Below are 25,642 nucleotides of genomic sequence, written 5' to 3'. Positions count from 1 at the left end.
CATCCATTATGCCAATCCTTTCATGGGCTCAATGCTTTTGGTCATTGTGGAAGCCCATTCAAACTGGTTAGATGGGCATAGAGTTTATTCGTCAAACACAGGACAGCGATAGTAGAACTGCACACATCTTTTTCAATACATGCACTCCTTGAAATATTGTTCATAGATAATGTGTCATCACTTATCAGCAGGGAATCTGAGTATTTTCTAAAGTTGAATGGTATCCGATGTGTAACTACGACTCCATACCATTCATCATCCAATGGTCTGGCAAAAACAGCAGTCCAAACTTTGAAGGCCGGCTTAAAGAAACAACCTACTGATTCACCAAACACCAAACTGTCCTTGTTCCTATTTCATTGTACAACCACCCCTTGTGCAACTACAGGGATAGATCCAGCAGAGGTTCTAAAAGGGAGAAGACTCCACACCAGGTTTAATCTGATCTTCCCAGACCTGGGAGGGAGAGGGTGAAACAGCATCAGGAAAGCCAATGCTGCACACAAGACTCCACCAAGTGAGACAGACAGCTTACTTCAGGGGATGAAGTTTAGTGAAGGAACCACAGGAATGACCCTGCGTGGGTAAGAGGCATGGTCTACGCCAGGTCAGGTCCAGTGACGTATAAAGTTGCAACTGTCCTGACTAAGCATATGGACCGCATGAAAGCTACAAACTTGTACGTGGTGCGGGAGCAAAATGTACATAGTTCCTCAACAGCCTTTCTGACTGTTCTGGAACCCTATGGGTTCTCCTTCTCCATAAAGTGTTGAAGATACCTCAGAATCTGAGATGATCACGACAGATGTCACTGCTTTAATGCCTTTTCTTCCTGAAGAAGAGAATGAATTTCTTCCAGGATGCTCTGAGCACGAGTGGGAAGCTACTGTGTGTTACAAGACAACCATATCAGAGGCAGAGTTGGAAGAACCTGACCCAGTGCAAAAAGGCCCCAGGAGGAGCAACAAGTCCTATGTCCTCAGACTGTGAAGGGGAACGATATGGTAAGTGTGATAAGGTGGACCTCAAAGAATATGAGTTCCATTATTGGGGCTGTTAATCGGATCCAAACAGGAAGCCCTGGCAAACAGATATAAACAGGAGTGTCAGAGGTTCTGTTCACTCTGAGAGCTGACTCTGAGGAAGCTGGATCAGTGTCAAGGATTCTCCACATGTAAAGAAGGGGTGACTTGATAATGGGATACCAGCCTCTGTGGAGTTTTTTCAAGCAGGTCAGAAGAATGAACAGAATATAAAAAGAAGCTTAGAATGACTAAAAAAACTTCCTCAAAAGAGGGAAAAAAAGAGAATGAGAGAAAGTGAGCTATAAAAATAAAGACAGGTGGTAAGATTTTCTGTGAATATTTAAGACAGAAAAGTTAATAAAGTGAGCATCAGTTTTATGAAAATCAGTCCAAGGAATTAATAATAGTAAAGGAGAAGATATCAAATGAATTGAGCATGTATTTTTAATAGGTGTTTACTATAGGAAAAGTAACATTTCAGAAACATATGCAAATCAGGAAATAGAATGAGGAAAGGAATTCAAGAAAATTGCAACTACCAGGGAAGTGGTACTGAGCAAATTGATGAAGCTGCAGGCTGACAAGTTCCCAGGGTCATGATGGACTTTATTCTAGGGTCTTAAAAGAAATGGTTAATGAGATGGTTGCTGTGTTAGTTTTAATTTTCCAAAGTTTCAGGGAAAGTTCCAGTAAATTGGAGAAGTGGAAGTATAACTCTTTTGTTCAAAGATGGAGGAAGACAGAAAGGAGGAAATTACAGGCCAATTAGCTTAGCATCTGTAATAGGGAAGATGTTAAAAGCTAATATTAAAGACCTTACTATAGGGGAATTAAAAAATTACAAGATAATCAAGTAGAGTCCACATGGTTTTATGAAAGGGTTAATGTACTAAACTGATTACTGGAGTTTTTTGAGAACTTAAATGGTCTCTGGATACAGGATAAACCAGTGTACGTACTGTACCTAAATTTCTGAAGATATTTTACAATGTGCACCTCAAAGGTTATTGCAGAAAATAAAAGCATCATGCAGTTGGGAGTTACATGTTTGGCATGGATAGAAGATAAGCGAGCTAACAGAAAACAGAGAGTAGGAAAATAATGGTTTGTTCTCTGGTTGGCAAAAAATTGATTGCTTTATAATTGGAAAAATATGGCGATTGGTGTGCCACAGGAATCACTGCTAGGACGTCAAAGTTTTAGAACTTTCCATAGATGACTTGGATAAAGGAACCAAAGACACGGTTGCTATATTTGCTAAAGATGCAAAGAAAGATATGAAAGTAATTTGTGAGGAGGATATAAGGAGGGTAAAAAATGATACAGGTAGGTTAAATAAGTAGGCAAAGATTTGACAAACAGAGTCTAAAGTGGGAGAAAGTGCAATTGCCCATTTTAGTAGGAAGAATGAAAAAAAATTATGTAAGTGGTGAGATGTTGCAGAGCTCTGAGATGCAGAGGGGTCTGGGTGTATTTGGAAAGGATGATCAGATTCATGGGAAAATTTAAATTGAGAGATCGCTTTTTAAAAAATAAGGAGTTGCCTATTTAAGCTAGAGGTGGGGAGACTACTTCCTTTTCTTGCAGAGGTTGTGCGTATTTGGAACAGTTTTCTTCCAAAGGTGGTGGAAGCAGAGTAATAGAATATTTTTCAGGCAGAATTAGATGGATTCCTGATAAGCAAGGGCATGAAAGGTTTTGGGCTAGGTGGAAATGTGGAGTAATCAACTATGATCTTCTTGAATAGAGGACTAGGCTCAAGGGGCCAAGTGGCCTCATCATGCTCCTAATTCTAATATTCATATGAATTGTGCTTTCTTTATTCTTTTACAGGATGTGGACATCAATGGCAAGGTCAGCATTTGCTGGCCATCCCTAATTGCCCTTCAATTGAATGGCTTGCTTAGCTATTTCAGAGACAGTTAAGAGCCAACCACATTGCTCTGGATTTAAAGTCACATGTAGACCAAATCGGACAGGGCAGCCAAGTTTTTTTCCCCCACGGATATTAAATCTAATTATGGCATGAGGAAACTGTCTTCGGAAACCATGAAGCCAAAATTCACTGTTCTTTCCAAGCATGCTCTATATCATTTCAAATAACTCATACATCATATCAGAACCAGAAATACGTGAGATCAGCAGGCAAACCCACCACCAAAATTCCACAAATCACCCAGAAAAATTAACTTCCAGAGTGACAAATCAAAGAAAAGTCAAAGCTGATGTAGAAATCAACAAAAATCGTGGGGACCTGCTCTCCCAATCACAGGTTTTTTTTTCTTCCCCCTCACAACTGAGGCTATCAGCAATAAACCCAGGACAGAAACGACTTTGTGACAGGGAAAACAGTGTATGGTAAGCAAAGTAAATATTAGTAGTGAGGGAGTTGCCAGGGAGCAATGTCTGGGATCCAGCTGCCTTGTACCCCAAACCCCTTCTGAGGGGCAGTGGACGTTTTGAGGCTGCAAGTTGTGTGCAGGAAGGCAGGTAGACTGCAAGAACTAGGGGCTGATTAAGAGTTTGAAGGGGAAATGGGTCTGACAGGGAGGCTGAAAAAGCAGTGAATATTATTATAATTAATACTATTATGTTATAATTAATATCAATAGTTATAATTAAATCTGAAACTGAATCTGACATACAGCAAAAAGGATAGTAACTACCTGGTTAAAATCTTCTAACTGCGTACATATGTGATGGAAAGTACATATGTGACGAAAAGGCATTAACTGTGGCCTCACCAGTCTATTGAAGGCAACATTTTTTTGTGAGTACAAGTGTGTGTCAGTGATTTTGAAAAAGAACCCCAGTAGCTGACATATATCTGATCTCTTGTGCCAACTTAAACACTGCAAAGAAATTAACGCTTTCTTTGTGTGTTGCGACTTTAAATTCAGTTGAGTGTTAGTAGTTAATAACGGCATGGACGAATATTTCTAATTCTGCTTTTGTGTTTGTGTGAGTTAAAATATTCCAAATGGCAAAATCAAATACAAATGTTGCTACGTGACCAAAATACCATCAAATTAACCAGTGAGAATGAAAAGTAGCCTGTGAACACCAAAAAGTAGAGGCCAAAACTCAAAAAATCACCCTGAAGAGAAGCCCTCAACAAAATTATTTTGTGACGTGTGTTGTGTGTTTGATTGACAAGGGTTTCAAAGAGAACAAAGGCAGGAAATTGGAGTTATGATCACAATTCTGAAAATGAGTTTGAGGAGCTGAATGACCTCCTCCTGCTCCTAATTCATTGTTTGATTGTCAAAATATAATTGTCTGGAAGAAATCTGATTTTCATTTGACTGAAACAATGCAAACTGCTTCCATTGTTTCCATCAATGGTCCACTGACAAGTATTTGCTCTCTTAAATACTATGAGGATATAACAGATGAATTGGGGCAGAAGGTTAGTTAAGGTAAGTTATTTTTTCAATTTTGAGTACAACTCTATTCCAATAAGCCTGGGTTTACAGAGGTGCATTTAGATGTCAGCAAGTAGTCTCCTCACTACACACAAGACACTTGTCAAAACAATTAACCTTTCTTGGAAGATGGTAAAAAGATCTTTCAACATTTAATTTTACTTACTTTTAAATTTAAATTTAACACAACATTCCCATAACTTGAAAATGCAGCAACTAAATAAAGGTAAGAAGGCTTCTTATCCAGCAGCTAATTGTCTTTCCGTACTGCTTATGAGCCAATAGGAACAGGAATGCTTCAGTATAGTTCTTAAAGGAAACCTGCTTTCCTCCTTATAATCTGCTTCACCACAGTATAACCACTGCCAGTTGCATGATCCTTCCTAAACTTTTCTAAGCATAATTTCCTCCTTGATCTGCCACACAAATTTTCCCAAAACCTTCCACCTACAATGCCTCACAACATTCTGTCCACAACTGCCCAATGACCTTTCACCCAACAACCTCCCCATGACCTTCCACCTACAACAACAAACAGCTCCCTAAACCTCCATCCCCAAACTTTTTTCTATTATCCCTACCCCAAACCCCACATTCTACTTTCCTTCCATGATTTCCCTGCCAATACTTTCTGCTCTCTGATTGCACTGGCCATCCCAGTTAACCAGACTCTTAAACTGGCTAACTGCTGGCTAGAAATGGGAGAAAAATAATTAGTTGAGGTTGCTGCTGTTAAATTAGTCAGAACCTTTATATTAATTGTATACTCAACTTTCCTGGCTGCTTCTATCATTCCCTGTGTAAATATTGGGGCCATTATTTCCAGAGCCGGATTGGAGTTTGGAGTTTAAAACTGGGGAAACCTTGTTACAACTGTACAGGGTGTTTGTAAGGCCACACATAGAATACTTTGTGCAGTTTTGGTCCCTATGTCTAAGAAAGAATATACTGACTTTGCGAGCTGATTCCTGGGATCAACAGGCTGGCTTAACAAGGGCAACTCTACATGTTAAGCCTTTATTCTTTGCAGTTTAGAAGAATGAAGGACGATCTTATTGAAACATACATAAGATTTTTGCGTAGGCTTGACACAGTAGACATTGAGAAGATGTTTCCATCAGTGGAGCAATCTCAAACTAGTGACATGGTCATAGAATTAGGCCAAACTCATTTAGGACAGAACGTCAAAGAATTAATTCTCCAAGAAGGTAGTGAATGTCTAAAATTCTCTACCCCAGGGAGTTGTGAAGACAAGATCACTGAAAGTATTTAAAGAGGCAATAGTTAGATTCTTGTGGATTTGAGGGCTTTGAACGAGGTGTTGTGACTTGGGTCAAATGAGCCATGGCATTATAGAATAGCAGGTCAGGTTTGAGGGCACAATCGTCCGACTCTTGGACATATTTCTTCCATTTTTACTTCAAGTACAAGTTTTTATCCTCTGGTTCTAATGTTTTGGACAATATAACGTAAGTTCTCATACATACCACTTTAGAATTCTCAGGCACTGTCGTTTGATAGGGAATGTTCAGAAATATAGGATCCAAGTCAGATACATCTTCTACATTAATAAGTGCAAATGTAGTGGTATGCTGAACGATAAATGTTCCATTGTACAGTCCACCATAGTCCTTTCAAACAAGAAGTAAATTATTTGTAGCTCAAACAAATAGAATAAGAAAGAAGATATTTCAGTAGAAATAAATTTAACTTACTGAAGCCTTGATCTGTAACTGATAAAATGTGCTTTTCTCTGTGTAACTCAGTGTACCATTCAAAATAACTTTTCCACCTTGTTGAATTTCAAAGAGATAAGGGGCATGTGGGAGTACCTGTAACAGGGTAAGAAGTAGAGCTTATTCAGCAATCTGAAGTGACTTATGAGTTATTGCGACGTGATACATGCAATGTGTGGAACCAGTCATATAACACAACAGAAACAAGGTCATAAATCCTCAGTTGGCCCTATGTGTGGAGTTCCATTTACACACTAGCACTGGTGATGAAAGTTACTATACATTATTATGAAAATAAAAAAAAGCGTTTAAGAGAAAATAATCACAAACCAGAGACATTTATCCTATATTTAACTGTTAGATTCCATAAAGATATTGAAATTGAGTGAGGCAAATCTGTTGCTATATTACTGCAGGAATATGGTGCACAGATGTTAATGTGCTTGCAGCCTCATCCTCTAATGTAGACATTTCTTTTAGGTTGTTAATAACATTAATGGATTAGTAAAGGAAAAATCTGCTGTTTAATGAAATGTTCATACTGGAATATTTCCCCTATTTGCAGCTTTGATATTCCAAATTCAGGAATAACATGGTAAGAAGTCACATGACACCAGGTTATAGTCCAACAGGTTTATTTGAAGTCACAAGCTTTCAGCGTGCTGCTCCTTCGTCGTCTGACAAAGGAGCAGAACTCTGAAAGCTTGTGACTTCAAATGAATCTGTTGGTCAATAACTTGGGGTCATATGACTTCTGACTTTGTTCACCCAAGTCCAAACCGGCACCTCCACATCACAGGTATAACATGGCTGCAGATGGAGCGTGCCATGTTTATTAGTTTGGAATGCCTTCACAAACTCAATGAAGATAAATTATTTATGCAGAGGGATGGCCTCCTTTGCCTTTCAGCTTTTCCATCTCTCTTTCTAAATCAAAGATTGACCATTTAATTTTGTAGCTGAGGGCCCAATTCTTCCCAAGCTACAATTTGATCGCGTCAAATAGCAGTTCGCTCAAGTTGACTACTGTTCAAAAGTATTTTTAAAAGGGCACGTTACAGCAAACTCAGGAAGTCTGAAACAATACATAATACAAATTATATTAGATCTGCTGCAATTTCTCACATTTCACATAATTAATACTTACTCCCACAATCTCATACCGTACTGTTCCAGCAGGCCCTTGGTCTCTGTCCTTTGCTTTAACAGTAAATAATACTGCACCTTTAGTTTCATTCTGTCCAACAAGAAGATGCAGAATTACTTATTTCATTAAATGATAATTAAGAGAAAGCCTGAGACCTTATAAATTTAGCTTGCTAATAACACATTTCTATAGAGAATTGAATCAATTTTCAACCTTCTACTGTCTGAAAGTTATATCTTAATTATAATTATAAAATAATTATAGAGTAAATAAGTAAATATCATTGCATTGCATTCAAAGTTTGACGAGTATTTGGCACAATGACTGGAAGAACTCAAAAAGTGATTCCTTGTTGCAGGGAGGACAACAGCTAAAGGGGATACCATTTTAGAGGAATTTATTTTATACTGGATCCACAATGCCAGATTAGAGGTTTGGGGACCGCTTTGCAGAACACCTACGCTCGGTTCACAACAAACAACTACACCTCCCAGTCACGAACCATTTCAACTCCCCCTCCCACTCCTTGGACGACATGTCCATCCTGGGCCTCCTGCAGTGCCACAATGACGCCACCCGAAAGCTGCAGGAACAGCATCTCATATTTCGCTTGGGAACCCTGCAGCCCAAGGGTATCAATGTGGACTTCACAAGCTTCAAAATCTCCCCTCCCCCGACCGCATCCCAAAACCAGCCCAGCTCATCCCCGCCTCCCTAACCATTCCTCCCACCCCCAGCCCCACCCCCATCTCCTACCCACTAACCTCATCCCACCTCCTTGACCTCAGCACGGTGGCACAGTGGTTAGCACTGCTGCCTCACGGCGCCAGGGATCCAGGTTTGATTCCAGCCTCAGGTGACTGTGTGGAGTTTGCACATTCTCCCCGTGTCTGTGCGGGTTTGCTCCGGTTTCCTCCCACAGTCCAAAGATGTGCAGGCTAGGTGGACTGGCCATGCTAAATTGCCCATAGTGTTCAGGGATGTGTAGATTAGGTGGGTTATAGGGGGATGGATCTGGGTGGGATGGTCTGAGGTTCAGTGTGGGCTTGTTGGGCTGAAGGGCCTGTTTCCACACTGTAGGGATTCTATGATTCTATGATTCTATACCCCACCTACATTCACCTTTACTGGCTCCAACCCCACCTCTTTGACCTATCTTCTATCCGCCTCCCCCTCTCTCCCTATTTATTTCAGAATCCCCTTCCCCTCCCCCATTTTTGAAGAAGGGTCTCAACCCAAAACGTCAGCTTTCCTGCTCCTCTGATGCTGCTTGGCCTGCTGTGTTCATCCAGCTCTACACCTTGTTATCTCAGATTCTCCAGCATCAGCAGTTCCTACTATCTCTCTCCAACAATTACTGTCTGTATGACTTACAAGCATACAAAACTGGTGGACAAGAAAAGTCCAGTTGATCTATCAAGTCTGCCTTACAGCAGAATTTATTTGCTCCTTTCCCCTTTTCATCAGATGCAAACTCACTTTCATATTAACTTTGTGGCATGACGCCTTTCTCCAGAAAACAGTTAAAGTATTACTGAGATCTGATTATAGCCATGCTCCAACTGGAACATACAGCATTTGTTCTGTTCGTTCGTTATCAGTCATGCCCAGTAATCTGAGGTTACCGTGCACAAAATACCAATATGATTGAGATGAATGCTTCACTCGAGTTATCTCTGAAGATGAATATCAAGATGGCAAGAAATAATTTGCTAAAGCAGTACTCGATTGGGTTGTGTAGGTGGCCAAAACTTCACACATTATTATAGTACATGTTCACTATAAAGCGGATTTGACAAAGCTATTAGTCTTCCCCTATTTCTGTATTTGAAGAGCTCTAAGTTAGAGATTCTATAGCCAAGTGAAGTGACTTTTGCTGTTGTTCAATAGTTAACTTTAACAAACCTAGACCATAGTTTATAGACTGACAAAATTTGATTAAATTACTAATCTAATATTAGGAACAGGAATAGGCCATCCAGCTCATCCACTGTATTCCAACATTCCAACACTGCAGCTCAACTGAATTTTCCTGCTTTTGCTCCATATCCCTTGACATCCTTAACTAACACAAATCTAATGATGTCCTCAGTGTTCCAATGTCAAAAAGTGAAAATAAGAAAATAAGTGTCAATTCAGAAGTCAATTAGACTTCAACTTCAACTTCCGTAATAGGTGATTTCAATAGAAAGGTGACTTCAACTTCCCTGATATCAACTGGAACCTCCTAAGTACAAATAGTTTGATGGAGCAGATTTTGTTAGGTATGTCCAGGAAGGATTTGTGACTCAATATGTAGATAGGCCAACTAGAGGGGAGGCCATATTGGATTTGGTGCTTGGCAACAAACCAGGCCAGGTGTCAGATTTCTCAGTGGGAGAGCTTTTGGTGATAGTGATCACAACTCTTTGACCTTTACTATAGTCATAGAGAGGGATAGGAGCTGATAATATGGAAAAGTATTTAATTGGGGGAGGGGGAATTACAATGCTATTAGGCAAGAACTGCGGACATAAATTGGGAACAGATGTTCTCAGGGAAATGCACAACAGAAATGTGGAAGTTGTTTAGGGAGCACTTGCTATGAGTGCTGGATAGGTTTGGCCCACTAAGGCAAGAAACAGATGGTGAGGTGAAGGAACTTTGGATGATAAGACATGTGGGATATCTAGTTTGGGGGAAGTAAGAAGCTTACTTAAGAATGAGGAAGCAAAGCTCGGACAGGGCTGTAGAGGGTTACAAGGTAGCCAGGATGGAACTGAAGAATGGACTTAGGAGATCTAGAAGGGAGTATGAAAAAGCCTTGGCAGGTAGGATTAAGGAAAACCTCAAGGCGTTCTGTATTTACGTGAGGAACAAGAGGATGGCCAGACTGAGGGTAGGGCCGATCAAGGATAGTGGATGGAACTTGTGTGTGGAGTCGGAGGAGGTAGGGGAGGTCCTTAATGAATACTTTGCTTCAGTATTCACCAGTGAGAGGGACATTGTAGTTTGTGAGGACAGCATGAAACAGGCTGATATGCTCGAACAAGTTGATTTTAGGAAGAAGGATGTGCTAGAAATTTTGAAAATCATGAGGATAGATAAGTCCCCTAGGCCAGAAGGGATATACCCAAGGTTTCTACGGGAAGCGAGGGAAGAGATTGCTGTGCCTTTGGTGATGATCTTTGCGTCCTCACTGTCAACTGGAACAGTACCAGATGGTTGGAGGGTGGCAAATGTTATTCCCTTGTTCAAGAAAGGGAATAGGGATAATCCTGGGAATTACAGACTAGTCAGTCTTACTTCTGTGGTAGGCAAATTATTGGAGAGGATTCTGAGAGATAGTATTTATGATTATTTGGAAAAGCACAGTTTGATTAGAAATAGTCAGCATGGCTCTGTGAGGGGCAGGTCATGCCTCACAAGCCTTATTGAATTCTTTGAAGATGTGACAAAACACATTGATGAAGGTAGAGCAGTGGATGTGATGAATATGGACTTTAGCAAGGCATTTGATAAGGTTTCCTACGGTAGGCTCATTCAGAAAGTAAGGAGGCATAGGATTCAGGGAAATTTGGCTGTCTGGATACAGAATTGGCTGCCCAGTAGAAGACAGAGGGTGGTAGTAGTTGGAAAGTATTCAGCCTGGAGCTCAGTGACCAGTGGTGTTCCGCAGGGATCTGTTCTGGGACCTCTGCTCTTTGTGATCTTTATAAATGACTTGGATGACGAAGTGGATGGGTGGGTTAGTAAGTTTGCCAATGACACGAAGGTTGGTAGGGTTGTGGATAGTGTTGAGGGCTGTTGTAGGTTGCAACGGGACATGGACAGGATGCAGAGCTGGGCAAAGAAGTGGCAGATGGAATTCAACCTGGAAAAGTGTGAAGTGATTCATTTTGGAAGGTCAAATCTGAATGCAGAATACAGGGTTAATGGCGGGATTCTTGGCAGTGTGGAGGAACAGCGGGATCTTGGGGTCCACGTCCATAGATCCCTCAAAGTTACTACCCAAGTTGATAGGGTTGTTAAGAAGGCATATGGTGTGTTGGTTTTCATTGGCAGGGGGATTGCGTTTAAGAGCTGCGAGGTTATGCTGCAGCTCTGTAAAACCCTGGTTAGACCACACTTGGAATATTATGTTCAGTTCTAGTCGCCTCGTTATAGGAAGGATGTGGAAGATTTAGAGAGGGTGCAGAATAGGTTTACCGGATGCTGCCTGGACTGGAGGGCAGGTCTTATGAGGAAAGGTTGAGGGAGCTAGGGCTTTTTTCATTGGAGCGAAGAAGGATGAGAGGTGACTTGATTGAAGTGTACAAGATGATGAGAGGCATAGATAGAGTGGATAGCCAGAGACTTTTTCCCAGGGCAGAAATGACTATTATGAGGGGGCATAATTTTAAAGTGTTTGGAGGAAGGTATGGGGAGGTGTCAGAGGTAGTTTCTTTACCCGGAGTATAGAGGGTGCATGCAATGCGCTGCCGGCGGTGGTACTGGAGTCAATACATTAGGGACATTTAAGCAACTTTTGGATAGGCACATGGATGATAGTAAAAATGCAGGGTAGTTTGATCTTAGAATAGGATAATAGGTTGGCACAACATCATGGGCCGAAGGGCCTGTACTGTGCTGTACTGTTCTATGTTCTATACTCTATAGTAATAGATGCTCTCTGGAAAAATTTATCTTACTAGATGGTGTGCATGTAAGCACACATTCAGGTTTGTGGAAAGTGAGGATTCACCCAAGAAAGGCAGTTGTCTACTCATAACAGACAATTAAATGAGTAAATCCTGAAAATGGAACAGTATTTTTAAGCATGATTTTTCCCTCTCACATTATCAACCCTGTGGCATCTTAGAGTCAAATTTTAATAAATGAATTAGCTTTATTCTCGCGTGTACTCACACTGAGTATAGTGAAATGTTTACAAATCATCACTTACGGCACCATCTTAGGTATGAAGTTACCTAGGTACAGATTCTTGAGTACAAATTCTTCAGAAAAAAAATTAAAAACTGGAAGTGACTCACCTCATAAACAGATACTTTGTATGGAGCATTTAGAAATATGGGTGCATTATCATTGGCATCTTTAAGAATGATTGTTTGTTTCTGGAGATCAAATAAAGAAATACATTTTTAATGTCAAAATAGATTATAAAACTTCACATTCATTTCACATCGAGAATGAGAAATTAAACTTAAATGAGACCACTGACATAGACTTTCAATAAACGTGTTATATTTGGCTTCAGAATAAAAGATGGAAAATGCATCCAAGAATAGTAGAAAAGCAGAAACCAAAGAACGCAAGTAACTTAAAATAACCATTATCACTAGTGAAAACTAACAAGATTAAAAACTGATTAAAGCCTTCTCTGGATTTGTTGACCGATATCCTAATGGCTAAGAGAGAGTGAGTACATTATTTGTAACCTTCCAAAACTCCCTAGAGCTGGTAAAGTCCCAGTGGATTAGAAAACTACAAATGTGCTATCTCTGATTCAAGAAAGGAGAGAGATGAAAACAGAAAACTACCGGCCAGTTAGTCTAATATTTGCTGTTCAGAAAATGTTGGAATTCATTATTAAGTAGATAATAAAAGGACTTTTAAATAATCATAAATCGCTCAACCATAGTCAACTTGGTTTTGTGAAAGGAAAATCAAGTTTAGTAAAATTAATGTTAGTATTAATGTTCTTTGAGAATATAATGAGTAGGGTAACTAAAACGGCAACAGGAGATTATTTGAATTTCCAGAAGGCAGCAATAAATTTTCATAGACAGTTACTGCACAATATGAGGGCTCATATTGCTGTGGATGACATTGCCATGGGTAGAGAATGATTAACTAATGGGAAACAGAGATCTGGGATAATTGGAGAATTTTGAGGTTGACAAACTTTAATGAGTGACAAGGCAAAGAGATAAGTAACTATTGCAAGTGTATTAATGAATCAGATGAAGAGACTGTATTGGAGGCAAATTTTCTGAAGGTACAAATATCGGTGAGAAAGTACGTTATGCATAGAATACAAAGAGTCTGCAAGGGGACACAGATAGATCAAATTTGAATGGGTAAAATTTGGTGGGTGTTGTATAATGTGGAAAAAATTGAATTTGTCCACTATGGCAGCGAAGTAGAAAAGTGGAATAGTAATTTGTTGGAGAAATACAGCAGAATGCTTCAGTACAGAGAGATTTGGCTGACCTTGTGTATGAATCCCAAAAATATAGCATGTAGATATAATAAGTTATTGCAAAGAGAATGAGGGAAATGGGGCATGAAAGTAGGGATCTTTTGCTATAACTGTACAGTACATTAGTCTCTTAAGGAGGGATGAAGGGGTTGTCTCAAGAGTGATAGATCCATTCAACATAGAAACAGACCATTCAATCCAACTTGTTCATGCCAACCAAGCTTCCCAAATTAAACTAGTCCCACTTGCCTATATTTGACCTATATCCCTCTAAACCTTTCCTGTTCGTGTACCTATCCAAATGTCTTTTAACTGTTGTAACTGTACCTGCATCCATCACTTCCTCTGGCAGTTTGTTCCACATACAAACCACCCTTTGTGTGAAAAAGTTGCCCCTCAGGTCCCTTTTAAATCTTTCTCCTCTCACTCTAGAAATATGCTTTCTAGTTTTGAAATCCCCCACTCTAGGGAAAAGACGTTTGCTATTCACCTTATCTATGACCCTCATGATTTATAAACCTCTATAAGGATTGAGCAGGTTGGCTTTATCCATTGGAGTTTACAAGAGTGAGTTGATCGTACTGAAATCTGTAAGATTTTGAGGTGCTTCACAGATACGATCAGACGGTCCCAACAATGGGCCACATGGTATTCTGGTCATTTGGGATTGCACGTTCAGAGACAGCAATGGTCACTGTCAAGGAGAAGCTTGAACACACGCACCAGCAGGTTCAAGAACAGCTTCTTCCCTGCCATTATTAGATTGATGAATAGGCTCTTTAGCTTCAAACAATGCTGATCTTGTCAATGTTGATCTTGCCTTGCACGCGTCCTGTGCGGTGTAACCTGTATGTCTCATTCTGTCCAAGTTTTTTCACACTAAAATCTGTATGGCCTAGTTTACCATGATCTGCCTGTACTGCTTGCAAACAAAGCTTTTCACTGCACTTAGGTACACATGACAATAAATCAAATCAAACCAAATCAAATCAAATCAAATCATATCATATTCTGACTAAGATGTGAACTTTTCTTTTAACCTAAGCAGTTTGTCAATGGCACAACTTTTCACTGCTCTGATCGATTGTTCTTTCAATGTCCTGATTGGCTGTTCCATTCAGCATTCTGATTGGCTAATCAGGGACTTCCTTGGATGCATTCAGTATGGAGGAGGTACTTTGAATACAATATGATGAATGATTGGACAGTCCTGATATCTATGCTGAGGTTCAATATTTCTCAATACCATCAGAATCTTCATACATATTCCAGACAAAAAGACCTACTCCTGCCCATCAACCCAGTCCCCACCCTCCTCCAATCCCCTGTTTTCCTCTCGCCACCCCCTACCCCCACCAAATGCCCACTTAACAATTTCCTTCCCGCCCCCCCCCCCCCCTCATTATGTGGCTGTGCCAATTTTTAACATTCAAATGGGATCATAGTGGGAAAAGTTTGGGATGCATTGGAATGGATGAAAAGAGAACGATCCCCCTTGTTGGTTAATCTAGAATTAAGGGTAAAATTTCAAAACTAAGGGATTGCCTACTTCAGACAGAGCTAAGAAAGAATTTCTTCTCTAAGAGGGATGTTAGCCTTTGGAATTCTCTTCAGCAGAGAACACTGGATGTAGGTCATTGAATATAGTCGCTGAATTATGCAGATTTTTAATCACCAAAGGAGTCAACTGTATGGGACCATGCAGGGAAAAGAAGGTAAGGCTACAGTAAGTCAGACATAACCTTATTAAATGTTGGAGCAGGCTCAGTGGGTTGAATGGCCTATTTCTGCTCCTATTTCGTATGATCTTATTCTTAACGTTGGTCCTTTTAACTTATTCACTCAATTCAATTTTTCAACATATTTAAACATTTTCTCATTAAATAACTGGAACAAAACTCACCAAGCTGGTCTTATCTCTTCCATTAGTAGCACTAATAGTAATACTCAAAGTAGATTTAACCTAGTATTAAATATTGAAGAGAACAAATTAGCTCGAGCACAAAATACAACTTCCAACAGTATTTATTCATAAAATTAAAATGACAAACCCTCTCAAAAAATATTGTGTGTGGATGGGTAGGAGTTTCTGAAAAAAGCACAAAATCTATCATTTCTGTACACATAGGACCTAATGCCTGTTCCAAGTTTGAGTAAAGAACATATATTATTTGTCCTTAGCCATTATTGTGAGGAGGACTCTTTGGACAAAACATAACCACCAGAAATAGTGGTCATTGCCCTAAATGCACAAAGCGAGAGAAGCATCACTGCCACTACCCTTGGAATAAGGTAAATGGGATATGGATCACTGGACCCACCGAGCTAAGTAGGATAATTGGTGAGGTGTGGGTGGACCATGAAGCGAGAGCAGCTATTGCAGTTGACAGATGCAGATCCTGGACAGTTCCACCCACGTCCTCCCCAAACCTACATGAAGATTACCAGAGATAGTAGGAACTGCTGATGCTGGAGAATCTGAGATGACAAGGTGTAGAGCTGGATGAACACAGCAGGCCAAGCAGCATCAGAGGAGCAGGAAACCTGATGTTTCGGGTCTAGACCCTTCTTCAGAAAATGGTTCAGATAATTATTGAAGATTACCAGAGTTTTTCAGGAAGCTTCCCCATGTGACGGAAGATGAAAACTACCAGCATTAACAGGAAGCTGCTTTTTTTTTAACCACTTGAATGGCTTAATTAGCCTCTACGGTAAGAAGACCATCTTCCATATTCTCCAGAACTGGCAAAATACCATAGCAGTGGGAAGGCAACAAGAAGGTTAGACCCCATACTCTATACTGATTCTTTTGCTCCCAACTAATTATCAACAGCCTCTTATCCTGCTCCTTCAGGGTATGTAAAATTCTGGCCACTGAGTAATTACAACTCAGTCTAATCTTATCCTCTCTGATAATTGATACAAGCAATGTTCCCCTCATTACTTTAGAGGTATTGGGATCAATGCTCACTCTGCACCATCTTTCCAACTGAGTTCAGCTCACTCAACTTCTATCGACAGACAACTATGTGAATCCAGTGAGAATTGTTCACTTCCTTCCAAGTGACAGACAGCGACACACACACGCACGTGCACACACACACACACACACACACACACACACACACACACACACACACAGGACTGTACATTTTTATTCAATTATTTTTTGAAGTTCTGCATTCTGTTAACATAATATCCTTCACAGCATTACTCGATCCTTGCATGAGAGGATTGAGTAACAAATCACAAGCATACAAACAATGTTAAGCATCCCTGAATTCATTGAAGTGGTTTTTAAGGTAAATCAAAACAGTGAATCATTGTTCGGATTTGGAACTAAAGGTCTTGTGATTTACAATTCAAACTGCATTCCTTCGAAATTACCTCTCGGTCCAAGTCACGTGCAACTGTGACAATGCCTGTGTTACTATCTAACTTGAAGAATGTAGAATCCACTCCAGACATAGCGTAGTTTAATGGGTCATTACTGGGGTCAGATGCAATAATCTTATATGCTACTGCACCTAGAAAAAAACAATAGAATTAACTATCACACATTATCTCCTTTTCTCAAGTGTGAAAAATATCATAAATATTCTTACATTAAACACAAAGTTGTGTTTCGCAGCCTCAGTGAAAAAACAAGACAGTGAATGAAATTTAAGGACATATAAATGGGCATTGTAATTGGAATAGAGGAGTAGATTTTTCTCCAGGGGTGTTTGGTTCAGAAGCCTGCCAATAGCTAATCTTTGACCAGCCAGCTGCCAGTAATTTGCAAGAGACCTGTTGATTTTGGATCATGACAATATTCACCAGAGCAAAGCGGGAAGATCCATTCCAAATGCAGCAGAAAATCAGTTTCTTTCTGCTCAATAGTATATAAAAATGAGATTGAGTGCAGGGCAGGGAGTGCATTGTGACGGAATGGAATCATTGCAAATTTGGTGACCAAGCAAATTCAGTAAAGAAGGGAGGGAGGTGTATTATTTCTTGATATGTTTTTATCTTTGTTAGCCCCCAGCAGACCCCACAGTTTAAGAGTAGCACATGAGGACTGTGTTATGTTTTAAGTCAAGCAGCAACATCACAAGAGAACTGTAATTTTGTCAATCTCTAATCTTCAATTTAAAATCAATATTGCAAAAGTAATCTTAAGTTATAGCACACAGCTTGGTCAGTCAGGATACTCATCATGAGGAACGTAGAGAATCACGGACACTTTGTGTGACATAGATGACGACATGAAGGAAATGTTACACTGCATGTTTGTGAATGCATGGACGTAGAAAATAAGATTGGTGAGTTACAGGCATAGCTTGCCATGTGGAATTAGGTTTAGAATGATGATGAAAAGAGCAACAGAAAATCCAGAGGAAGAATAACTAACTAGGGGAGAGCCAACTTCCATGTGACAAGAAGATTTGGCTGGGAGAACTATTGCTGAACAATTGGCTACCTTCCCCAAAATGAATATAATTTGGACACATGAAAATATATTCCCTCAAAACAGAAAGGTGAGGCAAATAAATCCAGAGTTCCCTGGATAGGAACAGAAATTAAGATAATGAAGAAGAAGTAAGGTCATTACAGAGGTCAGATAGAAAGTACAATTGAGAACCAAGCTAATTCCTCTTGAAGCTTAACTAGTATGAGTTATCTCAGCTGACCTCAGCTCTATTAAAGAGAGGGTCTGTTGAAAGGCTCTGTGATCAGTAAGCTTCACATAATCAGGAAGGAAAAATCACATTCAGAGTGAGGCACAGCCCAAGTGAGTGTATATTTCGGGGATTTTGGAGTAGTGTGGGAATTCGGTACAGAGGGGGAGAGATGTATTTTCTTACTTTTGGCTCATAATGTGTAATGTCTTTTAACAGGATAAACTGAAGCCCATGATCAGAGACCCAGCATAAGCAAAGAAAAATCATAAATTCATTGGTTGATAATAGCAGCTTATTTGACTATTATAAGTTGCTTTCAGATTAAAGCTAAATAGAAACAATATTTTACAGATTAAAACTAAAAGACAAGTTGGAAATTCCTTTCAAAAAACACAAATTAAGAACTAAGTAAATAAGATGGAGACGCAAAGCCAGGAAATGTGTTGTACCTGCATGATATGGGATCTGGTGGACACTATCGTGGTTCACCCTGGCCATATCTACAGCAAGTGTTAGTTGCATGATAAACTCTGACCTAGAATAGATGATCAGTAGTTTGAGCTTTGAACACTGTGACACATCAGGGAGGGGGTGAGTTACTTGGACTTGCATTTCTGGAGTCAGTCACAACTTTTGCATTAACTACCTTGAATTCAATCAATGATCAAGGATGAGAGGGTTTGACGACAAGTGAAACACAAGAGGTAGTCCTGCAGCAACCTCAACCTAACAGGTTTGAAATCTTGCTCTCTGTGTGGATAAAAGTGAGCCTGTAAGAAGCCATAGATCCAAGATATAGGGAGCCATTCAAGAGTGGGGAGTAAAGAGAAATGTAGTTGTAATCAGGGATAGTAGAGTCAGGGGAATAAACACTGTTCTCTGTGGCCAGGATTGAGATACCAGAAGGCTGTGTCATCTGCCTGGTGCCCAGTTCAGGATATCTCATCTGAGCTACTGAGGAATTTGGAGTGGGAGGGGAAAGATCAAGTTGTCATTGTCCACATAGGTGCCAATGCAAAATGTAGAATGAGGAAAGAGGTTCTGCTGAAGGAATATGAGCAGCTAGGGCCTAAATTAGAAAGTAGAACCAAGAAGGTAATAAGGTAATAATTAGCAACGAGCCAATTGGCTCAGAGTTAACCAAATTAAAGAGGTAAATGCTTAGCTCAAAGATTAGTGTGAGAGAAATGGGCTCAAATTTACTAGTTCTGGGGAAGGAAAGAAGCTCCACCTGAATCATGCTGGGAACTGCGTCCTCACAAATCACATACCAGGGCCACAGACAGGACTTTAAACTAAATAGTGGGGCATTGGGTTCAGTTATATGGAAAATTAGAAAACCAAAGTTACAAGAGAAGTAGGATTGCAGATTAGTGATGGGGCTGATTGTTACAAGGAAGGGGCAGAACGTGGGAATGTCATATTGCACCCAGGAAACATAAAAGTGTAGGGAAATTTGACAATAGAACAAACCTAAGGGCTTTGTATCTTAACGCATGAAGAAATCACAAAAAGGTAGATGAACTGGCAACACAAAATTATGGTAAATATGAACTCATATCCCTTCCAAGGAAATCAAAACTGGGAACTTAACATTCAGAGATATTTGACAGATAGATAGAAGGAATGGAAAAGGTGGTGGGCTATGTGTTAATAGGAGATGAAATGAACACTGTTGTGAGAGATGACCTAGGCTCAATTGATGTAGAGTCCATTTGGTTGGAGGTAAAAAACGGCAAAGTTAAGAGACATTGGTAGGAATAGTGCACCCAGCCCAAACAAGTGCCACTCTATCGGAAAGACCATAAATCAACAATTCATAGGAACATATAAAAAGAGAGCAATAATCATGGGTGACTTTAAACTTCATGTTGAATGGGTTAATCAAATGGAAAGGATAGTTATGACAATGAATACATAGTATGCATTAAGGATGCTTTCTTAGAGCAATATGTCATGGAGCCAACCATGGAACATGTTATGCTGGATCTGGTATCGGGCGATGAGGCAGGTTTAAGAAATGACCTCAGAGTAAAAGATCCCCCAGGAAATAGTGATCTTAACATGATAGAATTTAATATTCAGTTCAAGAGTGAGAAACTTTGGTCGGAAACAACTGTGTTTAACTGAAATAAATGGAATTACAAAGAAATGAGAAGAGAGTTAGCTAAAGTGAACAGGGCCAGTAGATTAGCGGAATGACTGTAAGCAATCAGTGGCAGACATTTAGGGAGGTAATTCATAATTACATTCCAGTAAAGAAGAAAGATTCAAAACGGGAGAAAAATTAGCCATGGCTAACCAAGGAAGTTAAGGACAATATTACGTTGAAAGAAAAAGCATATAAAGAGACAAAAGTCAGTGATAGGTCAAGACTGGAATAAATTCAGAATCCAGCAAAAGAGGGCTAAAAAGATAACAAAGGCAGAGAAAATAAACTATAAGGGCAAACTAGCACAGATTATAAAAACTGACAATTGCTTCTTTAGATATATAAAAAGGAAGACAGAAGCCACAGTGAATATAGACCTCTTAGAAAATGAATCTAGGGACACGATTTTGGGAAACAGGGAAATGGCAGAGAACTTAACATATTTTGCAAAAATCTCTATGGTGGAAGATACTTTAAAAATCCATTAATACTAAAGAATATAGATGAGGAATTAAATACCATCACCATCACTAGAGACTAAGTATTAGACAAACTAATGGGGCTGAAGGCAGGTAAGTCCTTAGCCCTGTTGGCTTGCATCATAAGATTCTAAAAGAGGTAGCTTCAGAAATAATGAATGCATTGGTTGTAATTTTCCAAACTGTAGGCCAAATAGCCTAACATCTATTGTTGGAAAAGCATTGGAATCAATTATTAAGGGTGTAATAGCATAACATTCAGAAAATTGTTATCTAAACAAGCAGAGTCTGCATGGCTGTAAGAAATGAAAATTGTGTCTGACTAATTTATTGTTTTTTGAGGAAATCTCAACCATAGCGGATAGAGGGGAACCAGTAGATGTGTTATATTTGGACTTCCAGAAAGCATTTAACAAGGTACGACACAAAAGGTTAAGTCATTAGATAAGAGTCCATGGTGTTGGATGTATGATATTGTCATGGATAGAGATTTGGCTCATGTGTCGGAAACAGCAAGTAGGGATAAGGGGTATTTTTAGGTTGGCGAACTGTGATCACTGGGTTTCAACAGGGATCAGTGCTGGGACCACAATTGTTTACAATATTTTTAATGACTTAAAGGAAGGAAGCAAGTGTATCCAAGTTTGCAGGCAATATAAAAATAGGTGGAAAGGCAGGTTGTGAGAGGGATGCAAACAGTTTACAGAGAGATATTGACTTTTTCTTATTCATTTGCGGGACGTGGGCATTGCTGACTGGGCCAGCTTTATTCCCTATCACTAGTTGCTGTTGAGAAGGTGGTGGTAAGCTGAACTATTGCAGTCCTGTACATAGACCCACAATGCTTTTAGGGAAAGAATTCCAGGATTTTGGCCCAGTGACAGTGAAGGAACAGTGATATATTTCCAAGTCAGGGTGGTGAATGGCTTGGAGGGGAACTTGCTGGTGGTGTTGTTCCCATGTGCCTGCTGGTAATGTCACTGGATTAGTAATTCAGAAAGCCCATCTCATCTTTCGGAAACATGGTTTCAAATTCCACCATGGGCGATTGTGAAATTTGAATTCAATAAAAGTCTGGAATTTAAATAAATAGAAAGCACATCCATAAGTTTCTTGTGGTGCAATGGTAGTATCCCTATCTCTGAAGTGGGCGATCTGTGTTCAAGTCCCACCTACTCCAGAAGTGTGTAACAGCATCACTGAACAGGTTGATTAGAAAAAAAGAAATAAAGCAGATTCCACCACCTCCCATAATGGGTTTTGCTTGTAAATATTTGGAAAAAAAAATAAAGCAGATATATTGCATCCTTCTGTCTTGTGATTGTCACTTATATTCCATGAACTCCAACTTGGCTCACAAGTCTCATCGATTCTCTCTGATACCTCACCCTCTCTGCTACCTCATTCATCCCTTTATCTTGAAATCAGCAGACAGGCAGACATATGGAAACAATTTTTTTTCAAAGCTATTCACTTATCTATTGACATCATTTTATTTCACAAATCAACATTTACTGGTTATACCTACCTAGGTATTAGGATTTCACACATGGTTTCCTCGTCAACTTTTCTGATAATATAACTTGAGCAATGAAAGCAACTTAACTTTTATACTACAATTCTGGTCATCTTGCAGAGTTCTCGACTTTGAAAGTTTTTCCTCTTCTGGCTTTTGTTCTGAAATAAAACTGATTTCTAATCATATAAATAGTTTGTAACAACAAGCCTACCTCTTGGTGTGTCTTCAGCAACATATACAACCGTCATATTGGAGGCAAATATTGGTGCAGATTTGGCTGAAGTTGAAATTTCAAAAAAAGTAACATTACTTCACAGTATTTTTGCAGCAAATCAAAAGAAATGCAACCAGCTTGCACTTGGTGATAAAAATTAGCCTGAATTTAAATTATAATGATGATTTCAGATAGTACAGTGATTGGAAATTCATTAACAGCCACTTTCACGTTAAAATCAAATGGCTGCAACAACTGACAAACCTAAACTTATGAGCGAAAGGACCACATGCTTTAGGTCCTCTACCATTATCAGGAGCAGACGAGAAGTTTGCAAATACTTCTGCATGGTGCAAGATGCAATTTGACAATCTCAGCAAGGAGCTCAGTCAACTGGGACATCAGCCAAGTCAAGGCCTGGAGGAGGAATACAATTAGAGGTGTGGGGTGACAGCAGCCAGCAACAGCTTGTAATTTTTAGACAGTGCCGAGAGAAACATTCCTGCTCCTCTTAGCTCCATATTCAGGCAGATCCTTTTATGCTTTAGAAACTGACCTGTCGAAATTTAAATAAGCTTTGAAGAGTGTTTTGTCCAATAAAGCAACAAGCATAGGCTCCTTCATTGCACATTTAAAATGGGCCCGTACTGTTTACAAGTGACCAACAGGAATGCCTGAAAGCAGCATGGTCAAATATGACTCCAATCATATTTCTAAAGTAAATCATGTACAAGACCCCAGATGTGATATTGGCCTCATGACTGTCTGAAAAGCTTGCACTGAGCATTAAATTTCTTGACAGCTTCCATTGCAATTTTCTATTTGCATTGTTTCCAAAAACAGCAAGAGCTGAGTTTCTCTCAATTTCTGGCAATACACCACCACTAAATTGTTCCACAGTAAATTTTCTAAAAATTACCAATTTAAATTTAAGATCATACCTTTCATAACTAAGCAAAATCCAAGAAGAAGAATGCATTTTATGTTATGTGATGACATCTTCTGCAAAACAAGATAAATATTACATTTTTTTCATTTAATGCATTACAACTCTAAAAATAGTACAATCAAATGAAAAATTTCAAGTTCTTGTTTTTAAGTAAGGGCTATTTAACAGTCCAATGACTCATTTCACTTTTTTAAAAAAATTACTGTTTCATCATTGAACCATAATGCTTGCCCACTTGGTAGTGATCTCCAACAGCAACAGTGAACCCCTTGAAAGAACACTTCTGGACTATCCATGGCCTGTATGCAACCATTCAATATCAGCAAAGCTACCAATGACTCACATTGTCAAGGCAAGTTGAAGTCAGGCTAAAGGAACTTCATTGAGACATTGCAAGGCTATTGCTTGGCTCTGGGACTATGCCCACAGTAGATAAAACGGCATTTACACTTGGAACATATACTCTATTAGTCAATAGAAACTTTATAATGAGAAACAGAAATTTCATTGAACTTAATGGTTCTTGTTGAACAATTCAAGAACGCATATTAAATATTTATTCAACCTTTAATGTTAAAACAATATGCTTATGTACTTGTGCCGGCTGGAGCAACTTTCTCAGTGGTTAGAACTGTTTCCAGAAAATAGCTGAGCATTTGTTTGGAAACTGACTCATGCAAACCTATGTCTATAGGGTAGAGGTGTAACAAAAGCATGTCTTTGAGTTCTAAACTGGATATTTCTGAAGTCCTCACAGATAATACTCTAATCTCTTTAATCTTCTCAGGTCAAATGGACATGTGGGGGAAAGGGCCAGAGTAAATTATGAAGCTATTTTATTTATTCCAAGGAAGCACACAGAGTAAAAGTTGTGATTAGATCCACAGTCTGTCGGGAGCAGGGGCTACTATGGATACTGCTGCTAGTTGAGAGAATTAACAACAGATGGTAGTTTTACGGCCAAGTAAATGGGGTCAAGGTCACCAGCGACAAGCCCCAATTTGAAGAGTTGGTGAAGTTAACAGGAGCAGCCATTGCCATCGATAATCCCTTCAAAAGCCACAAAGCACCAGATTAGCAACAGTAGAAAGAGGTGCTTAACTGAACAGTAAAGTGGCATAATTGGCCTCTGGACAGGTGGGCTGTCCTCCACATTTCTCTCCGTCAGCAGGATGCCATGGCAATCGGGAGGTGGTGGGTACCCATTACCTACATCTTTCCTTATACTTTAAATAGCCTGCCTCCAATCCCCATCTCTATACTCATGTAAGGCTCATAAAATTCACCCCTCAGTGTACGTGGTGCCCACCTAAGTTTAGACATGTTATAGTTACATATTGGGATCATTAGACAGTTCTGGATCCCAATGTAAAATTGGTTGTTACAGGTCTTCAGTTGCTTAACGAGCAGTCCTCAAAGGAACTGTGAATCAGCCCAGTAAAAGATTAGCAAATTTGTAAAATTAAATTTTGCAAGTCCTTCCACAGACTCCATAAAAAGGCTGAAGATCCATCGTCCAGTCATGTTCAGCTCTCTCCACTTTGACTTTTCCAGATCCAGGGTGATATTGGAGCTGGTTGAAGTTATTTAGGCTATAATAAGCAAATGTTAATGGGTTGTCCATGCTAACTCCTGGTCTATCCTCATATCATGCACGTACAAACACAGTTACTCATAAACAGGCTGAGCAAATGGCTTGGTCACGAAGTACTAGTGAAACTGAGGATGTGGGACTGGAAGAGATTAAGGACACTGTTCCTGTATGAGGTTGGAGAAATTATTACCACCGGATGATCATAGAATCCAAATTGCAGAAGACCAGTCTTCAAAAGAGCAATGAGTCAACTATATCAATCTCTGACATAGGCAGTGGAGATGATTTCCATGCACCCACTCACTGGTACCCAAAACTAGGAGGTAGTACTTCCTGCCCTTATTTTTCCCACAGGAGCGCTGATTTTTTTTTTATTCACTCATGGCTGGCCAGTATTCATTGCCCTTCCCTAGATGCCCGTGTGAAGGTGGTCATGAGCTGCCAACTTGAGCTGCTGCAGTCCATTTTGGTAGGTACACCCACAATGCCCTTAGGGAGGGAATGCCAGGATTTTGACCCAGTGACAGTGAAGGAACGACAATATATTTCCAAGTCAG

At 39.6% G+C, this 25,642-nt stretch overlaps 1 protein-coding gene across 1 annotated transcript in view; it reads right to left on the bottom strand.

Moving 5' to 3' along the window:
• cdhr2 (cadherin related family member 2) overlaps positions 1-23,541 on the bottom strand; it is a 93,661-nt gene extending 70,120 nt beyond the window's left edge. Inside the window, exons 1-8 of the mRNA XM_048603790.1 lie at positions 23,484-23,541; positions 22,540-22,605; positions 16,902-17,041; positions 15,418-15,477; positions 12,346-12,426; positions 7,334-7,423; positions 6,166-6,282; positions 5,938-6,081 (exon numbers count right to left, since the gene is read on the bottom strand). Coding sequence (XP_048459747.1) covers positions 5,938-6,081; positions 6,166-6,282; positions 7,334-7,423; positions 12,346-12,426; positions 15,418-15,477; positions 16,902-17,041; positions 22,540-22,605; positions 23,484-23,541 — 756 coding nt within the window. The remainder of the gene's footprint in view (positions 1-5,937; positions 6,082-6,165; positions 6,283-7,333; positions 7,424-12,345; positions 12,427-15,417; positions 15,478-16,901; positions 17,042-22,539; positions 22,606-23,483) is intronic.
• Positions 23,542-25,642: the final 2,101 nt, after the last annotated feature.

Source organism: Rhincodon typus, chromosome 12 (assembly GCF_021869965.1).
Source record: "Rhincodon typus isolate 14 chromosome 12, sRhiTyp1.1, whole genome shotgun sequence".
Taxonomy (NCBI): domain Eukaryota; kingdom Metazoa; phylum Chordata; class Chondrichthyes; order Orectolobiformes; family Rhincodontidae; genus Rhincodon; species Rhincodon typus.
Note: the sequence above shows the minus strand (reverse complement) of the source record. Positions and strands in the feature narration are given on the sequence as shown.